Below are 25,434 nucleotides of genomic sequence, written 5' to 3'. Positions count from 1 at the left end.
GTGCGGTCCAGTTGTTCTATATCTGGTTTTCGTACACTTCTGCGTCTGATTTGCAAGTGTTACGTTGTAGACTTGCAGTTGCAATTTCAAGGCAGTAGTTGTCTTTTCTTGTTGTTGAGCCCTACAAAGTGTTTATACTTTTAGGTATCATACCGGTTCACACTAGATGAACCGGTATTGTCATTTAAATCTTGGTTGTAATGTTGATAACAAAATTCGGAGGTGTTGAAAATGCCACGTAAAACCACTAATGCTAATCAGTAGCATGTCTATGGGATATCCAATGTACATTAGCTTTGAGCTAGGAATTTTTCAAAAGTAGAGTCCTACTTTACTTTTGAGCATTTTCTTGATTTGTTGGCATGGACAATTGTATAATAACCAAGGCTATGAAAATTAATATAAAACAAATACAAAATGATATCAAATTGTTCATACTTTATAATATAAAAAGCTATATGTAAATAATTTACAAATATATGTATATTTCTTCCTTGCAGAATGGCATCACTCCTCTTCATGTGGCGTCCAAGCGAGGAAACACTAACATGGTCTGCTTACTTTTGGACCGCGGCTGTCAGATCGATGCTAAAACAAGGGTAAGGGCTTGAAAAATTAGGTTGTAATATTCTCAGGGCATTCAATCGATCGCAACTGGACTTTCTGGTTTGCCTAAGAAGACATTTCGTCTCTCACCCGAGTAGGTTCCATCAGTTCATGCTCATAGACTTGGATTGGTCAGGTCTAGTCTTAGATTGGTCGGCTCTAGTCTTAGATTGGTCAGATCTAGTCATAGTCTTAGATTGGTCAGATCTAGTCATAGTCTTAGATTGATCAGATCTAGTCATAGTCTTAGATTGGTCAGATCTAGTCATAGTCTTAGATTGGTCAGATCTAGTCATAGTCTTAGATTGGTCAGATCTAGTCATAGTCTTAGATTGGTCAGATCTAGTCTTGACTTAGATTGGTCAGATCTAGTCTTGACTTAGATTGGTCAGATCTAGTCTTGACTTAGATTGGTCAGATCTAGTCTTGACTTAGATTGGTCAGATCTAGTCTTGACTTAGATTGGTCAGATCTAGTCTTGACTTAGATTGGTCAGATCTAGTCTTGACTTAGATTGGTCAGATCTAGTCTTGACTTAGATTGGTCAGATCTAGTCTTGACTTAGATTGGTCAGATCTAGTCTTGACTTAGATTGGTCAGATCTAGTCTTGACTTAGATTGGTCAGATCTAGTCTTGACTTAGATTGGTCAGATCTAGTCTTGACTTAGATTGGTCAGATCAAGTCTTGACTTAGATTGGTCAGATCAAGTCAGACTTAGATTGGTCAGATCAAGTCAGACTTAGATTGGTCGGATCAAGTCAGACTTAGATTGGTCAGATCAAGTCAGACTTAGATTGGTCAGATGAAGTTTTAGACTTAGATTGGTCAGATGAAGTTTTAGACTTAGATTGGTCAGATGAAGGTTTAGACTTAGATTGGTCAGATCTAGTCATAGTCTTAGATTGGTCAGATCTAGTCATAGTCTTAGATTGGTCAGATCTAGTCATAGTCTTAGATTGGTCAGATTTAGTCATAGTCTTAGATTGGTCAGATCTAGTCATAGTCTTAGATTGGTCAGATCTAGTCATAGTCTTAGATTGGTCAGATCTAGTCTTGACTTAGATTGGTCAGATCTAGTCTTGACTTAGATTGGTCAGATCTAGTCTTGACTTAGATTGGTCAGATCTAGTCTTGACTTAGATTGGTCGGATCTAGTCTTGACTTAGATTGGTCGGATCTAGTCTTGACTTAGATTGGTCGGATCTAGTCTTGACTTAGATTGGTCGGATCTAGTCTTGACTTAGATTGGTCGGATCTAGTCTTGACTTAGATTGGTCGGATCTAGTCTTGACTTAGATTGGTCGGATCTAGTCTTGACTTAGATTGGTCGGATCTAGTCTTGACTTAGATTGGTCGGATCTAGTCTTGACTTAGATTGGTCGGATCTAGTCTTGACTTAGATTGGTCGGATCTAGTCTTGACTTAGATTGGTCGGATCTAGTCTTGACTTAGATTGGTCGGATCTAGTCTTGACTTAGATTGGTCGGATCTAGTCTTGACTTAGATTGGTCGGATCTAGTCTTGACTTAGATTGGTCAGATCTAGTCTTGACTTAGATTGGTCAGATCTAGTCTTGACTTAGATTGGTCAGATCTAGTCTTGACTTGGATTGGTCAGATCTAGTCTTGACTTGGATTGGTCAGATCTAGTCTTGACTTAGATTGGTCAGATCAAGTCAGACTTAGATTGGTCAGATCAAGTCAGACTTAGATTGGTCAGATCAAGTCAGACTTAGATTGGTCAGATCAAGTCAGACTTAGATTGGTCAGATCAAGTCAGACTTAGATTGGTCAGATCAAGTCAGACTTAGATTGGTCAGATGAAGTTTTAGACTTAGATTGGTCAGATCTAGTCATAGTCTTAGATTGGTCAGATCTAGTCAGACTTAGATTGGTCAGATCAAGTCAGACTTAGATTGGTCAGATCAAGTCAGACTTAGATTGGTCAGATCAAGTCAGACTTAGATTGGTCAGATCGAGTCAGACTTAGATTGGTCAGATCAAGTCAGACTTAGATTGGTCAGATGAAGTTTTAGACTTAGATTGGTCAGATCTAGTCATAGTCTTAGATTGGTCAGATCTAGTCATAGTCTTAGATTGGTCAGATCTAGTCATAGTCTTAGATTGGTCAGATCTAGTCATAGTCTTAGATTGGTCAGATCTAGTCATAGTCTTAGATTGGTCAGATCTAGTCATAGTCTTAGATTGGTCAGATCTAGTCATAGTCTTAGATTGGTCAGATCTAGTCATGGTCTTAGATTGGTCAGATCTAGTCATGGTCTTAGATTGGTCAGATCTAGTCATGGTCTTAGATTGGTCAGATCTAGTCATGGTCTTAGATTGGTCAGATCTAGTCATGGTCTTAGATTGGTCAGATCTAGTCATAGTCTTAGATTGGTCAGATCTAGTCATAGTCTTAGATTGGTCAGATCTAGTCTTGACTTAGATTGGTCAGATCTAGTCTTGACTTAGATTGGTCAGATCTAGTCTTGACTTAGATTGGTCAGATCTAGTCTTGACTTAGATTGGTCAGATCTAGTCTTGACTTAGATTGGTCAGATCTAGTCTTGACTTAGATTGGTCAGATCTAGTCTTGACTTAGATTGGTCAGATCTAGTCTTGACTTAGATTGGTCAGATCTAGTCTTGACTTAGATTGGTCAGATCAAGTCTTCACTTAGATTGGTCAGATCAAGTCTTGACTTAGATTGGTCAGATCAAGTCTTGACTTAGATTGGTCAGATCAAGTCTTGACTTAGATTGGTCAGATCTAGTCTTGACTTAGATTGGTCAGATCTAGTCTTGACTTAGATTGGTCAGATCTATTCTTGACTTAGATTGGTCAGATCTATTCTTGACTTAGATTGGTCAGATCTAGTCTTGACTTAGATTGGTCTGATCTAGTCTTGACTTAGATTGGTCGGATCTAGTCTTGACTTAGATTGGTCGGATCTAGTCTTGACTTAGATTGGTCGGATCTAGTCTTGACTTAGATTGGTCGGATCTAGTCTTGACTTAGATTGGTCGGATCTAGTCTTGACTTAGATTGGTCGGATCAAGTCAGACTTAGATTGGTCGGATCAAGTCAGACTTAGATTGGTCGGATCAAGTCAGACTTAGATTGGTCGGATCAAGTCAGACTTAGATTGGTCGGATCAAGACAGACTTAGATTGGTCGGATCAAGTCAGACTTAGATTGGTCAGATCAAGTCAGACTTAGATTGGTCAGATCAAGTCAGACTTAGATTGGTCAGATGAAGTTTTAGACTTAGATTGGTCAGATGAAGTTTTAGACTTAGATTGGTCAGATCTAGTCATAGTCTTAGATTGGTCAGATCTAGTCATAGTCTTAGATTGGTCAGATCTAGTCATAGTCTTAGATTGGTCAGATCTAGTCATAGTCTTAGATTGGTCAGATCTAGTCATAGTCTTAGATTGGTCAGATCTAGTCATAGTCTTAGATTGGTCAGATCTAGTCATAGTCTTAGATTGGTCAGATCTAGTCATAGTCTTAGATTGGTCAGATCTAGTCATAGTCTTAGATTGGTCAGATCTAGTCATAGTCTTAGATTGGTCAGATCTAGTCATAGTCTTGGATTGGTCAGATCTAGTCATAGTCTTAGATTGGTCAGATCTAGTCATAGTCTTAGATTGGTCAGATCTAGTCATAGTCTTAGATTGGTCAGATCTAGTCATAGTCTTAGATTGGTCAGATCTAGTCATAGTCTTAGATTGGTCAGATCTAATCATAGTCTTAGATTGGTCAGATCTAGTCTTGACTTAGATTGGTCAGATCTAGTCTTGACTTAGATTGGTCAGATCTAGTCTTGACTTAGATTGGTCAGATCAAGTCAGACTTAGATTGGTCGGATCAAGTCAGACTTAGATTGGTCGGATCAAGTCAGACTTAGATTGGTCGGATCAAGTCAGACTTAGATTGGTCGGATCAAGTCAGACTTAGATTGGTCGGATCAAGTCAGACTTAGATTGGTCGGATCAAGTCAGACTTAGATTGGTCGGATCAAGTCAGACTTAGATTGGTCGGATCAAGTCAGACTTAGATTGGTCGGATCAAGTCAGACTTAGATTGGTCGGATCAAGTCAGACTTAGATTGGTCGGATCAAGTCAGACTTAGATTGGTCGGATCAAGTCAGACTTAGATTGGTCGGATCAAGTCAGACTTAGATTGGTCGGATCAAGTCAGACTTAGATTGGTCGGATCAAGTCAGACTTAGATTGGTCGGATCAAGTCAGACTTAGATTGGTCGGATCAAGTCAGACTTAGATTGGTCGGATCAAGTCAGACTTAGATTGGTCGGATCAAGTCAGACTTAGATTGGTCGGATCAAGTCAGACTTAGATTGGTCGGATCAAGTCAGACTTAGATTGGTCGGATCAAGTCAGACTTAGATTGGTCGGATCAAGTCAGACTTAGATTGGTCGGATCAAGTCAGACTTAGATTGGTCAGATCAAGTCAGACTTAGATTGGTCAGATCAAGTCGGACGTAGATTGGTCAGATGAAGTTTTAGACTTAGATTGGTCAGATGAAGTTTTAGACTTAGATTGGTCAGATCTAGTCATAGTCTTAGATTGGTCAGATCTAGTCATAGTCTCAGATTGGTCAGATCTAGTCATAGTCTTAGATTGGTCAGATCTAGTCATAGTCTTAGATTGGTCAGATCTAGTCATAGTCTTAGATTAGTCAGATCTAGTCATAGTCTTAGATTAGTCAGATCTAGTCATAGTCTTAGATTAGTCAGATCTAGTCATAGTCTTGGATTAGTCAGATCTAGTCTCTAGTCATAGTCTTAGATTAGTCAGGTCTGGTCTTAGACTTAGATTGGTGAAGTGAAGTGAAGTGAATTATATTTATATAGCGCTTTTCTCTAGTGACTCAAAGCGCTTTACATAGTGAAACCCAATATCTAAGTTACATTTAAACCAGTGTGGGTGGCACTGGGAGCAGGTGGGTAAAGTGTCTTGCCCAAGGACACAACGGCAGTGACTAGGATGGCGGAAGCGGGAATCGAACCTGCAACCCTCAAGTTGCTGGCACGGCCACTCTACCAACCGAGCTATGCTGCCCCAGATGTAGTAATGGTCAGATGTAGTAATAGTAATGGATTGGTCAGATCTAGTCATAGTGTTAGATTGGTCAGATCTAGACTTAGATTGGTCAGATCTAGTCATAGTCTTAGATTGGTCAGATCTTGTCTTAGATTAGTCAGATCTAGTCATAGTCTTATATTGGTCAGATCTAGTCATAGTCTTATATTGGTCAGATCTAGTCTTGACTTAGATTGGTCGGATCAAGTCAGACTTAGATTGGTCGGATCAAGTCAGACTTAGATTGGTCGGATCAAGTCAGACTTAGATTGGTCAGATCAAGTCAGACTTAGATTGGTCAGATCAAGTCGGACGTAGATTGGTCAGATGAAGTTTTAGACTTAGATTGGTCAGATGAAGTTTTAGACTTAGATTGGTCAGATCTAGTCATAGTCTTAGATTGGTCAGATCTAGTCATAGTCTCAGATTGGTCAGATCTAGTCATAGTCTTAGATTGGTCAGATCTAGTCATAGTCTTAGATTGGTCAGATCTAGTCATAGTCTTAGATTAGTCAGATCTAGTCATAGTCTTAGATTAGTCAGATCTAGTCATAGTCTTAGATTAGTCAGATCTAGTCATAGTCTTGGATTAGTCAGATCTAGTCTCTAGTCATAGTCTTAGATTAGTCAGGTCTGGTCTTAGACTTAGATTGGTGAAGTGAAGTGAAGTGAATTATATTTATATAGCGCTTTTCTCTAGTGACTCAAAGCGCTTTACATAGTGAAACCCAATATCTAAGTTACATTTAAACCAGTGTGGGTGGCACTGGGAGCAGGTGGGTAAAGTGTCTTGCCCAAGGACACAACGGCAGTGACTAGGATGGCGGAAGCGGGAATCGAACCTGCAACCCTCAAGTTGCTGGCACGGCCACTCTACCAACCGAGCTATGCTGCCCCAGATGTAGTAATGGTCAGATGTAGTAATAGTAATGGATTGGTCAGATCTAGTCATAGTGTTAGATTGGTCAGATCTAGACTTAGATTGGTCAGATCTAGTCATAGTCTTAGATTGGTCAGATCTTGTCTTAGATTAGTCAGATCTAGTCATAGTCTTATATTGGTCAGATCTAGTCATAGTCTTATATTGGTCAGATCTAGTCTTGACTTAGATTGGTCGGATCAAGTCAGACTTAGATTGGTCGGATCAAGTCAGACTTAGATTGGTCAAATGTAGTCTTAGACTTAGATTGGTCAAATGTAGTCTTAGACTTAGATTGGTCAAATGTAGTCTTAGACTTAGATTGGTCAAATGTAGTCTTAGACTTAGATTGGTCAAATGTAGTCTTAGACTTAGATTGGTCAAATGTAGTCTTAGACTTAGATTGGTCAAATGTAGTCTTAGACTTAGATTGGTCAAATGTAGTCTTAGACTTAGATTGGTCAAATGTAGTCTTAGACTTAGATTGGTCAAATGTAGTCTTAGACTTACATTGGTCAAATGTAGTCTTAGACTTAGATTGGTCAAATGTAGTCTTAGACTTAGATTGGTCAAATGTAGTCTTAGACTTAGATTGGTCAAATGTAGTCTTAGACTTAGATTGGTCAAATGTAGTCTTAGACTTAGATTGGTCAAATGTAGTCTTAGACTTAGATTGATCAAATGTAGTCTTAGACTTAGATTGGTCAAATGTAGTCTTAGACTTAGATTGGTCAAATGTAGTCTTAGACTTACATTGGTCAAATGTAGTCTTAGACTTAGATTGGTCAAATGTAGTTTTAAACTTAGATTGGTCAAATGTAGTTTTAAACTTAGATTGGTCAAATGTAGTTTTAGACTTAGATTGGTCAAATGTAGTTTTAGACTTAGATTGGTCAAATGTAGTTTTAGACTTAGATTGGTCAAATGTAGTTTTAGACTTAGATTGGTCAAATGTAGTTTTAGACTTAGATTGGTCAAATGTAGTTTTAGACTTAGATTGGTCAGATGTAGTCTTAGACTTGGATTGGTCACTTCTAGTCTCAGACTTGGATTGGTCACTTCTAGTCTCAGACTTTGATTGGTCACTTCTAGTCTTAGGCTTGGATTGGTCTCTTCTAGTCTTAGACTTGGATTGGTCAGATCCAGTCCAGCGGCTGTTGCCAAAACCCCAAATATGTTATACTCCATAACCAGCAGGGTGTGCCTGGGCAAGGATGGTTTCGCTCTATCGAATTAAGAAAAACAACTGTTGAGATGCAAACAAACAATCCTAAGACCAAAGAGGGAACTCGTTGAGCAGGGTTGTGACTGTTTATTTTTTCAAATAAAAACCTCAGTCCAGGTCGCTTTTCAGCTCCTCTTCTCCGCTCGCTCGTCGTCTGCCTCTGGCTCTCCTCCTCCTTGTCAGCCTCCTTCTGGCTCCTTCCAGTCTCTCAGCCTCTCTCGCCGACGTTCACAGCTGTCCCCCTTTTATACAGTGCGAGAGGATTACTAAGTTGTCCCCAGGTGCGCGATCCACGGCTCCCGGCGCAGCCTGCCTCGCCACTCGCTCACCGTCCCCGCCTACTCGCCGCCATCTTGGGCCGGGCTACGGCGTGCCCTGCGTCTCTGTCGGACTGCCGGCTCTGCCTCTCCACAGACTGCCTTTGGATTTGACAGTTAGGAGTGTTTGTTTGCACCTCAACAGTTGTTTTTCTCATTACCGTAGGGCGAAACCATCCTTGCCCAGGCACACTCTACTGGCTTTTTGGAGTATAAATATTTGGGGTTTTGGCTCCAACCGTTTGGACTAGATCTGACCAATCTGAGTCTATGGCTAGATCTGACCAATCTAAGTCTAAGACTAGATGTGACCAATCTAAGTCTATGAGCACGAACTGATGAAGTCTACTCGGATGAGTCTTCCAAGACCAGTCCAGTTGCGAACGATTAAACACCTCGAGATGACAATGCCCTAGAGCAGGGGTCACCAACGCGGTGCCCGCGGGCACCAGGTAGCCCGTAAGGACCAGATGAGTCGCCCGCTGGCCTGTTCTAAAAATAGCAGCACTTACCAGTTGTCAGGACTGTGACATGGCTTTATTTCGCTTCTTCTACGCAAAGGATGATTCGAATGGGCGAGACGTGAATGTAAGTACATGGTTTTCATTTATACACTATAATACAAAAAGGCAAAACAAAAGCACGCTCGATGGCGGATAATAATCTATGCTAAAACTTAGAACAAAAACAGCACAATGGCAATACTATATACAAAACAAACAGAAGATACTATAAAAGGCACATGGCAAACCAAAAACTAGCACGGAGGTATATAAACAAAGAAGTCTTATGTGGCGTGGTCAAACAAATAGCGTGGCAAAGCATGAGGGTCCGGCAAGGAAAGGTAGGTGCGTGGTCATGAGTATTCAACACAGTCCACTAGGTAAAGAAGCCAGGCCGAGGAAAGGAAAACAAATGACTTAAATACTGCTGTGGTAATTAGAACCAGGTGTGAGAGGCTGAGGATCGGGGCGTGACTACGGGGACCAGGTGGAAACTAATGGGTTGGCATGGAAACAAACAAAACCAGGAAGTGCAAAATGTGAAGCAAGAGTCCAAAAACAAAACAGAACATGACCAAACATAAACCTGATTTACAGGCATGACACCAGCGAGCTGCCTCTATTTTTTAAATTGTATTTATTTACTAGCAAGCTGGTCTCACTTTGCTCGACATTTTCAATTTCTAAGAGAGACAAAACTCAAATAGAATTTTAAAATCCAAGAAAATGTTTTAAAGACTTGGTCTTCACTTGTTTGAATAAATTCATTTATTGTTTTACTTTGTTTCTTATAACTTTCGGAAAGACAATTTTAGGGAAAAAAATACAACCTTAAAAATGATTTTAGGACTTTTGAACACATATACCTTTTTACCTTTTAAATTTTTTCCTCTACTTTCCTGACAATTTAAATCAATGATCAAGTATTTTATTTTTTTTTATTGTAAAGAATGGTAAATACATTTTAATTTAATTCTTCATTTTAGCTTCTGTTTTTTCGACAAAGAATATTTGTGAAATATTACTTCAAACTTATTATGATTAAAATGTAAAAAAAATATTGTGGCAAATCTAGAAAATTTTTAGTATCAACTTTAAATCTTATTTCAAAGTATTTTGAATTTATTTTAACATTTTTGTTCTGGAACATCCACAAGAAATAATGATTTGTTCTTGTTAGAAATATAGCATGGTCCTATTTGTTATATATTCTAACATAATGCACATTGGATTTTAACCTATTTAAAACATGTCATCAAAATTTTAAAATTAATCTTAATAAGGAAAAACTACTAATGATGTTCCATAAATTATTTTTTTTATTTTTTCAAAAAGATTCGAATTAGCTCGTTTTTCTCTTCTTGAATTCTGTATTTTAAAGAGTTGAAATTGAAGATAAACTATGTCTCAAAATTTAATTTTCATTTTTTCCTGTTTTCTCCTCTTTTAAGCCGTTCAATTAAGTGTTTTTTTCATCATTTATTTTCTGCAAAAAAACTTCAGATAATGGAAAAAAAATGTACGACGGAATGACAGACAGAAATACCCATTTTCTTATATATATATATATATATATATATATATATATATATATACAGTATATATATATATATATATATATAGATTTATTTATTAAATTTAAATTGAGCAAATTGGCTATTTCTGGCATTTTTTAAAATGTGTATCAAACTGGTAGCCCTTCGCATTAATCAGTACCCAAGACGTAGCTCTTGGTTTCAAAAAGGTTGGTGACCCATGACCTAGATGAATAAGAACCTTCACAGACAACGCTATATAATAGTTATATTACCAACGTCGTATTCTGATTTTTGATGTGTTTTGTAGGATGGCCTTACTCCTCTCCATTGTGCGGCCCGGAGTGGACATGACGTTGTCGTGGAGTTGCTGCTGGAGAGAGGAGCTCCTCTGCTGGCCAGAACCAAGGTAGCGGGAAAAAGAAATAGGAAAAAAAAGCACTCGTTTAGCGCACTCAATCAATCACTTATTTCTTATCCCATTTCTGACATTTTCAAGTTTTAAATCGGCACAGACCTCATGTTTCCCACAAACTGACAAACAAACCCTGTTTATTTATACAGCCCTAAATCACAAGTGTCTCAAAGGGCTGCACAAGCCAACACCGCATCCTCGGTTCGGATCCCACATAAGGGCAAAGAAAAACTCACAACCCAGTGGGATGTCAATCAGAATGACTGTGAGAAACCTTGGAGAGGACCGCAGATGTGGATGACCCCTCCACCCCCTCTAGGGGAGACCGGATGCAAAGGACGTCGATTACATATCAGGGAGGGCGTCCCAGCAACCTGAGGGTTCCCGGTTCGATCCCCGCCTTCTACCAACCGAGTCTTATCCGTTAGGTCCTTGAGCAAGACACTTCACCCTTGCTCCTGATGAGTCGTGGTTAACGCCTTGCATGGCAGCTCCCTCCATCAATGTGTGAATGTGTGTGTGAATGGGTGAATGTGGAAATAGTGTCAAAGCGCTTTGAGTACCTTGAAGGTAGAAAAGCACTATACAAGTATAACCCATTTACATATACCCCAGAGAATTAGGTAGTGGATAAATAAACCAAAAAAACATGTCCATCCATCCATTTTTCTACCGCTTATTCCCTTTCGGGGTCGCGGGGGGCGCTGGCGCCTATCTCAGCTACAATCGGGCGGAAGGCGGGGTACACCCTGGACAAGTCGCCACCTCATCGCAGGGCCAACACAGATAGACAGACAACGTTCATGTCGTTTTACCAAAACAGTGGATAAATAAATAAAATAAACATGTAGTTTTACCAAAACAGTGGATAAATAAATAAAAAAAAACATGTAGTTTTACCAAAACAGTGGATAAATAAATAAATAAAAAAACATGTAGTTTTACCAAAACAGTGGATAAATAAATAAAAAAATCATGTAGTTTTACCAAAACAAAGTCAAAATAATTTCACATTATTGGTAAAAGTAGGATTATGTCCTACTTTAAGTGACTAAAGTTGAAGTATTGCACATTGTAACCTACTCAGTCCGGTCCTTGACAAAAGTAACTTTTTGAAAAAAAAAAATTTGCTGGTATTGCAATTATACAAGAATTTAGTTTAACTGATTTTTTTTTTTTGTGTGTGAATAAAGTCTGTTCTTTAGACGCTGTTCTTTATTCTTGCTTGTTTTGTAACATTCCCTGTTTGTGCCCCAGTTGTCCTTGTTCTACTTCCTTTTTTTAGTTGTAACTGACTTTACCTCTGTTGTGAGAGCAGTTGTCCTCACCTGTTGAGGAAGGTGTATCTTCCAGCACATTTTGTCAGACGGCGCCTGTTCATTGTTTAGTACATGCCGCCAGCACAAACTGTTAGAGGTGTTTTGTTCTGCTCCATTCCAATAAGGGAATTTTTATTACATGTCGCTAAATTAAAAAAAAAACATTTTTCAATTTATGGAAATGTATTAGTAAGTTTTAATTTGAAGAAAAAGCCGTAATTTCACATGAATGAAGTAAAGAAAATGAAAACCCGAAACGTTGAAATAGCCATATTGAACCAAAAATACAAGAAAAAAATCAAAGCCATAAATACATTATATAAATGTCAATATTAGTTATATAAGCCTACTATAAAAATGACTATGTGTTGCAGGCTGAAGCAAATCTTCGTTGACAAAAATGTTGAAATTTTATAATTATTCTAGGCATTTTTACAACATTAAAAAAACATCATTAAATCTGAGGCTACTCAGAATGTGAGATAACTCCTGGAAATTACTGGCTTTTATTGGACAAAGGTATAAATGTGTGTGTCCAATAAATTTATTACAATCTTTGGCAAGCTAGGTGATGTTTGCTGTGGTCTGGAACAACATGGCACACAAAAAAAACTAATATTACATACAGATAATGTGTCTTGAGACATGCAAACTAAATTATATACAAGGAGGTTAAAAGTACAATGAGCTCAAATATACCTACAAAAAAGTTATAATGATGCAATATGTACATACAGCTAGCCTAAATAGCACGTTAGCATTGATTAGCTGAACGAATATGCCTGATTAGCACTCCGACAAGTCAATAATATCAACAAAGTTGACCTTTGTGTATTCACGCACAGTATAAAACATTTGGTGGACAAAATGAGACAAAGAAGGACTGGAAGATTTTACTGTTGCATCACAGTCCACACTAGGTGGGTCCAAGAGCCGCCAAAATTAGTGGGGAAAAACTATGTTCAACAAATGAAGCGTACACACGAACATATTAAACAGTGGGCTTTTAACAATTGGGAAGGTTTACCCTCAAACAAAAAAACATACTAAAACAACAACAAATAAAATTCCCCGATGTTTTTACATTTTCAATCCTTTTTAAAAAAAAATGCATTAAAGATGAGTTTCGATAACATTACTATCATTTTTGTGCATTCTTGCACAGTACAAAACATTTGGTGGACAAAATGAGACAAAGGACTGGAAGATTTTACTGTTGCATCACAGTCCACACTAATGTGGGTTCAGGAACCGCCAAAATTAGTAGGACAAAACTATGTTCACCAAAAGACGCATACACACAAACATATTAAACAGTGGGATTTTTGACAATTGGGAAGGTTTGTCCTCAAACAAAAAACATTCTAAAATAACAACAAAAATCCCATCTTTTTCCATTTTCAATCCTCTTTTAAAAAATGCACTAGAGATGAGTTACGATAACGTAGCTATCATCTTTGTGCATTCACGCACAGTATAAAACATTTGGTGGACAAAATGAGACAAAGAAGGAATGAAAGATTTTACTGTTGCATCACAGTCCACACTATGGTGGGTTCAAGAACCGCCGAAATTAGTGGGACAAAACAATGTTCACCAAATGAAGCGTACACACAAACATATTAAACAGTGGGCTTTTAACAATTGGGAAGGGTTGTCCTTAAACAAAAAACATACTAAAACAACAACAAAAAAAGTTCTTATCTTTTTCCATTTTCAATCATTTTTCAAAAAATGCACTAAAGATGAGTTACGATAACGTAGCTGTCATCTTTGTGCATTCACGCACAGTATAAAACATTTGGTGGACAAAATGAGACAAAGAAGGAATGGAAGATTTTACTGTTGCATCACAGTCCACACTATGGTGCGTTCAAGAACCCCCAAAATTAGTGGGACAAAACGATGTTCACCCAATGAACCATATACAAAAACATATTAAACAGTGGGATTTCTAACAATTGGGAAGGTTTGTCCTCAAAAAAAAACCATACTAAAACAACAACAAAAAATGTTCCTATCTTTTTCCTTTTTCAATCCTTTTATAAAAAATGCACTAAAGATGAGTTACGAAAACGTAGCTATCATTTTTGTGCATTCACGCACAATATAAAAAATGTGGTGGACAAAATGGGGCAAAGTAGGAATGGAAGATTTTACTGTTGCATCACAGTCCACACTATGGTGGGTTCAACAACCGCCGAAATTAGTGGGACAAAACGATGTTCACCAAATGAAGCGTGCACACAAACATATTAAACAGTGGGCTTTTAACAATTGGGAAGGTTTGTCCTTAAACAAAAAACATACTAAAACAACAACAAAAAATTTCCCCCATCTTTTTACATTTCAATCCTTTTATAAAAAATGCATTAAAGATGTGTTTCGATAACATAGCTATCATCTTTGTGCATTCACGCACAGTATAAAACATTTGGTGGACAAAATGAGACACAGAAGGAGTGGAAGATTTTACGGTTGCATAACAGTCCACACTATGGTGGGTTCAAGAGCGGCCAAAATTAGTTGGAAAAAATGATTTTCAACAAATGAAGCGTACAAACAAACATGTTAAACAGTGGGCTTTTAACAATTGGGAAGGTTTGTCCTCAAACAAAAAACATACTAAAACAACAACAAAAATGTTCCCATCTTTTTCCATTTTCAACCATTTTTTTAAAAATGCGCTAAAGATGAGTTTTGATAACGTAGCTATCATCTTTGTGCATTCACGCACAATATAAAACATTTGGTGGACAAAATGAGACAAAGAAGGAACGGAAGATTTTACTGTTGCATCACAGTACACACTATGGTGGGTTCAAGAACCGCCGAAATTAGTGGGACAAAACGATGTTCACCAATTGAAGCGTACACACAAACATATTAAACAGTGGGATTTCTAACAATTGGGAAGGTTTGTCCTCAAACAAAAAACATACTAAAACAACAACAAAAAATGTTCCTATCTTTTTCCATTTTCAATAATTAAAAAAAAAATGCACTAAAAATGAGTTACGATAACGTAGCTATAATCTTTGTGCATTCACGCACAGTGTACAACATTTGGTGGACAAAATGAGACAAAGAAGGAATACAAGACTTTAGTGTTGCATCACAGTCCACACTATGGTGGGTCCAAGAACCGGCGTAATTAGTAGGACAAAACTATGTTCACCAAATGAAGCATACACACAAACATATCAAACAGTGGGATTTTTAACAATTGGGAAGGTTTGTCCTCAAACAAAAAACATACTAAAAAAACAACAAAAATGTTCCCATCTTTCTATTTTCAATCATGTGACAAAGAAGGAGTGGGAGATTTTACTGTTGCATCACAGTCCACACTATGGTGGGTTCAAGAACTGCCAAAATTAGTTGGACAAAACGATTTTCAACGAATGAAGCGTATACACAAACATGTTAAACAGTGGGCTTTTAACAATTGGGAAGGTTTGTCCTTAAACAAAAAACGTACTAAAACAACTACAAAAAATTTCCCCCATCTTTTTACATTTCAATCCTTTTTTTAAAAAATGCATTAAAGATGTGTTTCGATAACATAGCTATCATCTTTGTGCATTCACCCACAGTATACAACATTTGGTGGACAAAATGAGACAAAGAAGGAATGGAAGATTTTACTGTTGCATCACAGTCCACACTATGGTGGGTTCAAGAACCGCCAAAATAAGTGGGAAAAACGATTTTCAACAAATGAAGCGTACACACAAACATATTAAAACAGTGGGCTTTTAACAATTGGGAAGGTTTGTCTTCAAACAAAAAACATACTAAAACAGCAACAAAAAATGTTCCTATCTTTTTCCATTTCCAATCATTTTTCAAAAAATGCACTAGAGATGAGTTACGATAACATAGCTATCATCTTTGTGCATTCACGCACAATATAAAATATTTGGTGGACAAAATGAGACAAAGAAGGAATAGAAGATTTTAGTGTTGCATCACAGTCCACACTATGGTGGGTCCAAGAACCGGCGAAATTAGTAGGACAAAACTATGTTCACCAAATGAAGCATACACACAAACATATTAAACAGTGGGATTTTTAACAATTGGGAAGGTTTGTCCTCAAACAAAAAACATACTAAAACAACAACAAAAATGTTCCCATCTTTCAATTTTCAATATTTTTTTAAAAAATGCACAAAAGGTGAGTTACGATAACGTAGCTATCATCTTTGTCTATTCACGCACAGTATAAAACGTTTGGTGGACAAAATGAGACAAAGAAGGAGTGGGAGATTTTACTGTTGCATCACTGTGCTATGGTGGGTTCAAGAACCGCCAAAATGATTTGGAAAAAACGATTTCCAACAAATGAAGCGTACACACTAACATGTTAAACCGTGGGATTTTAACAATCGGGAAGGTTTGTCGTTAAACAAAAAACATACTAAAACAACAACAAAAATGTTCCCATCTTTTTCCATTTTCAACCATTTTTTAAAAAATGCACTAAAGATGAGTTAAGATAACGTAGCTATCATCTTTGTGCCTTCCCGCACAGTAGAAAACATTTGGTGGACAAAAAGAGACAAACAAGGAGTGGAAGATTTTACTGTTGCATCACAGTCCACACTATGGTGGGTTCAAGATCCGCTGAAATTAATAGGACAAAACGATCTTCACCAAATGAAGCATACACACAAACATATTAAACAGTGGGATTTCTAACAATTGGGAAGGTTTGTCCTCAAACAAAAAACATACTAAAACAACAACAAAAAATGTTCCTATCTTTTTAGATTTTCAATCTTTTTTTTTTAAATACACCAAAGATGAGTTACGATAACGTAGCTATCATTTTTAACCCCCAATAAAGACTTGTTTATTGAAGTAAAGTATGCAACAAGAATATAATTTATATTTTTAATAATTTGTTTTTGTTTGTTTTTTCCAAATGAAAATGACAGAACGGCCTGTCTCCCCTCCACATGGCGGCGCAAGGTGACCATGCAGAATGTGTCAAACACCTTCTGGAACACAAAGTGCCCATTGGCGACGTGACCTTGGACTATCTGACCGCACTTCACGTGGCGGCGCACTGTGGACATTACAAAGTCACCAAGCTGCTCCTGGACAAGAGAGCCAACCCCAACACCCGGGCTTTGGTATTTCAGCACACAAAGGGATTAAATACGACAATAATAATGATAATAATAATAATAAAAATAATAACGTAGTTTGTCTTGTCTGTTTTTGCCCCCAGAATGGTTTTACGCCGCTACACATAGCCTGCAAGAAGAACCGAGTTAAAGTCATGGAGTTGCTGGTCAAATACGGCGCCTCCATTCAGGCCATTACAGAGGTGATTTATTATTAAAAGAAAATAAATATTGTGGGAATGTACCGTATTTCCCGGACCATTGGGCGCACCGGATTATATGGCGCACTGCCAATGAATGGTCTATTTTCTATCTTTTTCATATTTAAGGCGCACCGGATTATAGGGTGCAAAAAAGGAGTCATATTATTATTTTCCCTTGTGGTGTACATAACATGAAATTGTAGTTCTATAGTCAAAATGTTGCATGATGATGTTTAACAGACCATCTTCAAGCCGCTTTCTGACAGTTGTTTCCGGATGCGCCGTTTTGTGGGCGATCTTATTTAAGTGGCTCACCTTCAGCAGCGTCTTCTCCCCGTCATCTTTGTTGCAGCGGTGTAGCGTGCAAGGACGGGAGTGGAAGAAGTGTCAAAAAGGTGGCGCTAACTGTTTTAATGACACTCAGACTTTACGTAAGTCGATAACGGAGCAGCATCTTCTAATACCCGGTAAATGTGTCCAAAGAACAACCGTCTGACCGGAACTCTCTAATAACTGAAGTTCCTTGAGTGTATAATATAAACTCACTACACTGGAATGTTTTAGCGCTTTCATGGCGAGTTTAATGACAGATATAAGTAAGAACTTTACACTACTTTGGAGGATTAATGTCCCAAGAAGCGTATCGACTATGGAAAGGGTCCCCAAGCTTTTTGACTAGGGGGCCCCATTGGGTTAAAAAAATGTAGCTGAGGGCCGGGCTGTAAAATATATATCAGGTCTGGAAAATCCCTTATCTACTTATTGTGTTACTAGTGTTTTAGTGATATTATAAAGTCATACCTGAAAGTCGGAGGGGTGTGGTGACCGCCAGTGTCTCTGAGAGAACCCATGGAGGAGCCAAGAAAGTCCCAGCTGCCTCTTTGACAGCTGCAGGAAGAACGACACAAGCTCCGCTCATCTTTATGGCAAGAGCCGACTTATTACCACAATTTTCTCCCCGAAACCTGCCGGTTGACATGTAGTTGCTAAACATGTTCACTGTTCCATAGTAAAGCTTCACAACAAACAAAGGAACACCGGCTGTGTTTTGGTTGCTAATCCACCGCTTTCCACCAACAGCATTCTTCTTTGACGTCTCCATTATTAATTGAACAAATGGCAAAAGATTCAGCAACACATATGTCCAAAATACTGTGTAATTATGCGATTGAATCGGACGACTTTTAGCCGTGAGTGGTGCTGGGATGAAATGTCCGCTACAACCAATAACGTCACAAGCACGCGTCAACATAAGCGTAATCATTCCGCGACGTTTTTAATTTAAAATTGCAATTTAGTAAACTAAAGCGGCCGTATTGGCATGTGATGCAATGTTAATATTTCATCATTGATATATAAACTATCAGACTGCGTGGTCGGTAGTAGTGGGCTTCGGTAGGCCTTTAAAATATTGTATCAGGTTCAAATTTGGCAATGATGATATCGTATACCTCTTCTTGTCTCGGACTTTCAAGGTGCGGCTATAAAAACACTCAATGGTCTTGATCAATCAATCCATGTTTCTTTACATAGCCCTAAATTACTAGTGTCTCAAAGGGCTGCACAAGCCACAATGACATCCTCGGTGCAGAGCCCACATGAGGGCAAGGAAAAACTCACAACCCAGAGGGACGTCAATGTGGATGACTATGAAAAACCTTGGAGAGGACCGCAGTTGTGGGTGACCAGTCTTGGACTTAGATCTCTCAGGTCTAGTTTTGGTCTTGGATTGGTCAAATCTATTTAAAGTATTTAAGTGGTAATCCTACAAGAATGTTTAATTTACAAGCTAGTACAGTTGTTCTTTGTTCTTGTGTCCAGTCTGGATTGACTCCCATCCACGTGGCCGCCTTCATGGGTCACCTGAACATCGTCTTGTTGCTGCTGCAAAACGGAGCCTCTCCGGATAGGAGTAACATTGTAAGTCTTTTATAAGTTGTTTTTTTTTTAAATACATATCATAAACAGCTTTTATACGAGTGCATTTTGGCTTAGCGTGGAGAAACATCGCTACACATGGCCGTCCGGGCAGGCCAGGTGGAGGTGGTTCGCTGTCTGCTAAGAAACGGAGCCATGGTAGACGCCAGAGCTCGGGTGAGTACGCTAGAAAATATTATTTGACAATACTGTGCTTCGAAATTTTCTTCCTACAACTAGTTTTTAAAGGGGAACATTATCACAATTTCAAAAGGGTTAAAAACAATAAAAATCAGTTCCCAGTGGCTTGTTGTACTTTTTGAAGTTTTTTTCAAAATTTTACCGGTCTCGGAATATTCCTAAAAAAGCTTTAAAGTCCTTGATTTTCGCTATTTGCGATGCGACTATCCATTTCCCTGTGACGTCATACAGTGCTGCCAATGTAAACAAACACAGCAAGATATAGCGACATTAGCTCGGATTCAGACTCGGATTTCAGCGATTTAAGCGATTCAACAGATTACGCATGTATTGAAATGGATTGTTGGAGTATGAAAATATTGAAAAAGAAACTGAAGCTATTGAGCGAATAGCTATTGACGCTATTCATAGCCATAGCATGGCCGAATAGCTGCGTTAGCATCGCCGGTAAAATGTGTAGACCAAACGATCAGGACTTTCGCATCTTGTGACACTGGAGCAACTTAAATCCGTCGATTGGTAAGTGTTTTTTTCGCATTAAATGTGGGTGGAAGGAAACGTAATATAGTTGCAAATGCATCTGCAGGTTATCCATACATCTCTGTGCCATGTCTGCTTTAGCACCGCCGGTCAATAGCATGTAAGTATCACTTAGCGTAGCATGTTAGCATCAATTAGCTGGCAGTCAACATCAACAAAACTCACCTTTGTGATTTTGTTGACTTTATCGTTGCAAATGCATCTGCAGGTTATCCATACATCTCTGTGCCATGTCTGCCTTAGCACCGCCGATAAATACCATGTTAGCATCGATTAGCGCAGCATGTTAGCATCGATTAGCTGGCAGTCACGCCGCGACCAAATATGTCTGATTAGCACAAAAGTCAACATCAACAAAACTCACCTCTGTTATTTTGTTGACTTTATCGTTGCAAATGCATCTGCAGGTTATCCATACATCTTTGTGCCATGTCTGCTTTAGCACCGCCGGTAAATAGCATGTTAGCATCGATTAGCGTAGCATGTTAGCATCGATTAGCTGGCAGTCACGCCACGACCAAATATGTCTGATTAGCACATAAGTCAACATCAACAAAACTCACCTTTGTGATTTCGTTGACTTTATCGTTGCAAATGCATCTGCAGGTTATCCATACATCTCTGTGCCATGTCTGTCATTGCCGGTAAAAAGTGGAGACACTTCAGCACATTCAATGGGGGTCTGGCGGCAGAGACACTTTCGCATCTTCCTGTCAGTGGTGCAACTTGAATCCCTCCCTGTTAGTGTTGTTACACCCTCCGACAACACACCGACGAGGCATGATGTCTCCAAGGTTCCAAAAAATTGTCGAAAAAACGGAAAATAACAGCGCTGAGACCCAATGTTTACAATGTGTTGAAAATGAAAATGGCGGCTGTATTACCTCGGCGACGTCACGTTCTGACTTCATCGCCTCCAGAGCGATAAACAGAAAGGCGTTTAATTCGGCAAAATTCACCCATTTAGAGTTCCGAAATCGGTTAAAAAAATACAGTCTTTTTTCTGCACCATCAAGGTATATATTGACGCTTACATAGGTCTGGTGATAATGTTCCCCTTTAATGACGACTATGAACTATGTAGTCGTTTTTAGAGCAATACATTTGTACAAAACCCAAAACCAGTAAAGTTGGCAAATGGTAAATAAAAGCAGAATACAATGATTTGCAAATCATTTTCAATTTATATTCAATTGAATAGACTTCAAAGACAAGATACGTAACTTTCGAACTAAAAAAAGTTATTTTTTGCAAATAATAGCTTATTTGCAATTTGATGCCTGCAACATTTTTCAAAAAAGCTGGCGCAAGTGGCAAAAAAGACTGAGAAAGTTGAAAAATGCTCATCAAACACTTATTTGGAAAATCCCACAGGTGAACAGGCTAATTGGAAAATAGGTGGGTACCATTATTGGGTATAAAAGCAGCTTCCATGAAATGCTCAGTCAGTCAATCACAAACCAGGACGGGGCGAGAGTCACCACTTTGTGAACAAATGCGTGAGAAAATTAGTACCTTGAAGGTAGAAAAGCGCTATACAAGTACAACCCATTTATCGTTTATTTAAAATTGCCCAACAGTTTAAGACAACGTTTCACAATCAGCTATTAAAAGGAATTTAGGGATTTCACCATCTACGGACAGTAATATCAAAAATTCAGAGAATCTGGAGAAATCACTGCATATAAGCGATGATATTAAGGACCTTCGATCCCTCAGGCGGTACTGCCTCAACAAACAACATCAGTGTGTAAAAGATATCACCACATGGGTTCAGGAACACTTCATAAAACCACTGTCAGTAACTACAGTTGGTCATTACATCTTTAAGTGCAAGTTAAAACTCTGCAATGGAAAGCCAAAGCCAGTTATCAGCAACACCCAGAAACGCCGCCGGCTTGGCTGGGCCCGAGCCCATCTAAATTGCAAGGAATTTAGGGATTTCACCATCTACGGTCCGTAATATCAAAAAGTTCAAAGAATCTGGAGAAATCAGTGCACGTAAGCGATGATATTAGGGACCTTCGATCCCTCAGGCGGTACTGCATCAACAAAGGACATCAGTGTGTAAAAGCCAATTTATCAACAAGACCCAGAAAGGCCGCCGGCTTCGCTGGGCCCGAGCTCATCTAAGATGGACTAATACATAGTGGAAAAGTGTTCTGTGGTCTGACAAGTCCAGATTTCCACTTGTTTTTGAAAACTGTGAACGTTTTGTCCTCCGGAGCAAAGAGGAAAAGAACCATCCGGACTGTGCGAAGGTGCGCAGTTCAAAAGGCAGCATCCGTGATGGTATGGGGGTGCATTAGTGCCCTTGGCATGGGTAACTTACACATCTGTGAAGGCACTGTTAATGCTGAAAGGTACATACAGGTTTTGGTGCCATCCAAGCAATGTCTTTTTCATGGACGCCCCTGCTTATTTTAGCAAGACAATGCCAAGCTACATTCTGCATGTTACAACAGCCTGGCTTCGTAGTAAAAGAGTGCGCGTACTAGACTGGCCTGCCTGTAGTCCAGACCTGTCTCCCGTTGAAAATGTGTGGCGCATTTTGCAGCATAAAATACCACAACTTAAGCTGTACATCAAGCAAGAATGGGAAAGAATTCCACCTGAAAAGCTTAAAAACTTGGTCTACTCAGTTCCCAAACGTTTATTGAGTGTTGTTAAAAGGAAAGGCCATGTAACACAGTGGTAAAAATAAATGATAAATAAATAAATGGGTTGTACTTGTATAGCGCTTTTCTACCTTCAAGGTACTCAAAGCGCTTTGACATTACTTCCACATTTACCCATTCACACACACATTCACACACTGATGGAGGGAGCTGCCATGCAAGGCGCCAACCAGGACCCATCAGGAGCAAGGGTGAAGTGTCTTGCTCAGGACACAACGGACGTGACGAGGTTGGTACTAGGTGGGATTTGAACCAGGGACCCTCGGGTTGCGCACGGCCACTCTCCCACTGCGCCACGCCGTCCCCTGTGACAACTTTTTTGCCGCCTTTAATTTTTAAATTAACGATTATTTGCAAAAAAAAAAATATTTTTTCAGTTCCAACATTAAATATATTGTCTTTGCAGTTTATTTAATTGAATATACCGTATTTCCTTGAATTGCCGCAGGGCATATAGTATGCGCTTGCCTTGAATTGCTGCCGGGTCAAACTCGCTTCCCAAAATAATTATTGCATGCTTAGTATTACCGCCTGGTCAAACTCGTGACGTCACAAGTGACACTTCCCCTGTCATCATTTTTAAAATGGAGTAGGCTGATTTCAATACCGGTAATTTGAAATCGCATAAAGGAAAGAAGATTAAGTGTAAGGACTGGTTGGCATAGTAATGCCTGGTTTGTCCCTCCGTGGATGCGTCGACAAGAACACAGTAATGGTAAGTTTAAATGATTTATTAAACTTAACAAAAGCAGGCTACGAACAAAAAGACTGGAGCTAACAAACAAAATAAACCAAGGGCGCTAGCATAAAAGCTAGGAATGGAAAACAGAAAAACTAAGACTGGCACAAAGGCACACAATAAGGAAAAACAATTCATCAGCGTGAGAGCTGGAATAAAACAAAGGCTTAGCGTGAAAAGCTAGCGAGAATATACGTACGTGAAGTCAGTCGATACTTGTTGCTCAAAGGCAAATTTATGGACCCAGACTGAACAAAGAAAAGAGGAAAGCTTATATAGAGAGAAATCAAGGAGAACCAGGTGTGTGTAGAAAACGAGGAGCAGGTGAAATCAATGTGTAACCATGGTAACGGACTAAACAGGAAGTAAGTGGGTCAGAAGAGAATGAAACAAAGATGGAAAAATAAACATGTGAAGATCTGAGTCACAGATCGCAACATTAAGAGTTATTCAGTAGGATTTAAGGTCCAAGCTTACATCACACTCAAATTTTTACTGCATGCCTTTGGTAAGTGTAAGCAATAGTAAAGTTTTAAAATAATTTGCGCATGCTTACTTTTACCGCATGCCTTTGGTAAGCGCAGGAGTGAGAAGAGGTTTTAAATTAATTAGCGCCCTGGCGGAAATTCAATGGAAATATGGTAAGTTGAAAAGGCTTCGCAAATCATTGTATTTTGTTTTTATTTACTAATTATACAGCGTGCCAACTTCACTGGTATTGGGTTCTGTAGAACAGTGGTCCCCAACCACTGGGCCGCAGAAGAATTTTTTATTAAAAAAAATATAAAAAATGTTTTCTTTTTTTTTTATTTAAATCAACATAAAAAACACAATATACACTTACAAATAGTGCACCAACCACAAAAAACTCCCTTTTTCATGACAAAAACGTCCCTTTTTCATGACAAAGAAGAAAAAAAAAGAAAAAAGAAAAAAAAGGACACCCCCTCCCCCCGGGCCGCGGGACAAATTATTAAGCGTTGACCGGTCCGCGGATACAAAAAGGTTGGGGACCACTGCTGTAGAACACAAATAGTAATATAACAACAAACCACAAAAGGGTTGTCATTTTTCGTGACTAAAAATAAAAACGTAACAAAAAGACAACAAAGTTGAAATGTTGCACTCCCCACAGGAGGAACAGACTCCCCTCCACATCGCCGCCCGTCTGGGCAAAACAGAGATTGTCCAGCTCCTTCTGCAGCACATGGCGCACCCTGACGCCGCCACGGCAAACGGCTACACGCCGCTCCACATCGCCGCCAAAGAAGGACAAATGGAGACGGCCTCCGTTCTCCTGGAGGCGGGGGCCTCGCACTCGCTCGCCACGAAGGTAAGCGACGATGGAAGAATGTCGCGCTCGCTCCTATTGACGCAAAAAAAAAAAACGACCCATAAAACCAACATGTTTGTTATTTCTCTGTCCCGCAGAAAGGATTCACTCCCCTGCATGTTGCCTCCAAGTACGGAAGCCTGGATGTGGCCAAACTTCTGCTTCAGCGACGCGCACCGCCCGATTTCGCGGGGAAGGTTAGTATTACCACGCATGAAAGTCTATCTGTGTTGGCCCTGCGATGAGGTGGCGACTTGTCCAGGGTGTACCCCGCCTTCCGCCCGATTGTAGCTGAGATAGGCGCCAGCGCCCCCCGCGACCCCGAAAGGGAATAAGCGGTAGAAAATGGATGGATGGAAAGTAACCCTACCCAGATCCTTTTTTATTGTACAAACCCCGTTTCCATATGAGTTGGGAAATTGTGTTAGATGTAAATATAAACGGAATACAAAGATTTGCAATTCCTTTTCAACCCATATTCAGTTGAATATGCTACAAAGACAACTTATTTGATGTTCAAACTTATAAACATTTTTTTTGTTCCAAATAATCATTAACTTTAGAATTTGATGCCAGCAACACGTGACAAAGAAGTTGGGGAAGGTGGCAATAAATGCTGATAAAGTTGAGGAATGCTCATCAAACACTTATATGGAACATCCCACAGGTGTGCAGGCTAATTGGGAACAGGTGGGTGCCATGATTGGGTATAAAAGCAGCTTCAAGTAATTCACAAACAA

General features: G+C 39.1%; 1 protein-coding gene across 9 annotated transcripts in view; it reads left to right on the top strand.

The window, feature by feature from the left end:
- Nucleotides 1-25,434, top strand: part of LOC133547081 (ankyrin-2-like) — a 150,679-nt gene that overhangs the window by 55,999 nt on the left and 69,246 nt on the right. For all 9 annotated transcript variants that reach the window (XM_061892879.1, XM_061892880.1, XM_061892877.1 and 6 more), the window contains 8 exons: nucleotides 501-599; nucleotides 10,525-10,623; nucleotides 16,892-17,089; nucleotides 17,188-17,286; nucleotides 19,108-19,206; nucleotides 19,282-19,380; nucleotides 24,497-24,694; nucleotides 24,793-24,891. In XM_061892879.1, coding sequence (XP_061748863.1) covers nucleotides 501-599; nucleotides 10,525-10,623; nucleotides 16,892-17,089; nucleotides 17,188-17,286; nucleotides 19,108-19,206; nucleotides 19,282-19,380; nucleotides 24,497-24,694; nucleotides 24,793-24,891 — 990 coding nt within the window. The remainder of the gene's footprint in view (nucleotides 1-500; nucleotides 600-10,524; nucleotides 10,624-16,891; nucleotides 17,090-17,187; nucleotides 17,287-19,107; nucleotides 19,207-19,281; nucleotides 19,381-24,496; nucleotides 24,695-24,792; nucleotides 24,892-25,434) is intronic.

This window comes from Nerophis ophidion, unplaced genomic scaffold (assembly GCF_033978795.1).
Source record: "Nerophis ophidion isolate RoL-2023_Sa unplaced genomic scaffold, RoL_Noph_v1.0 HiC_scaffold_60, whole genome shotgun sequence".
NCBI lineage: Eukaryota > Metazoa > Chordata > Actinopteri > Syngnathiformes > Syngnathidae > Nerophis > Nerophis ophidion.
This window is presented reverse-complemented; position numbering and strand designations above follow the sequence as displayed.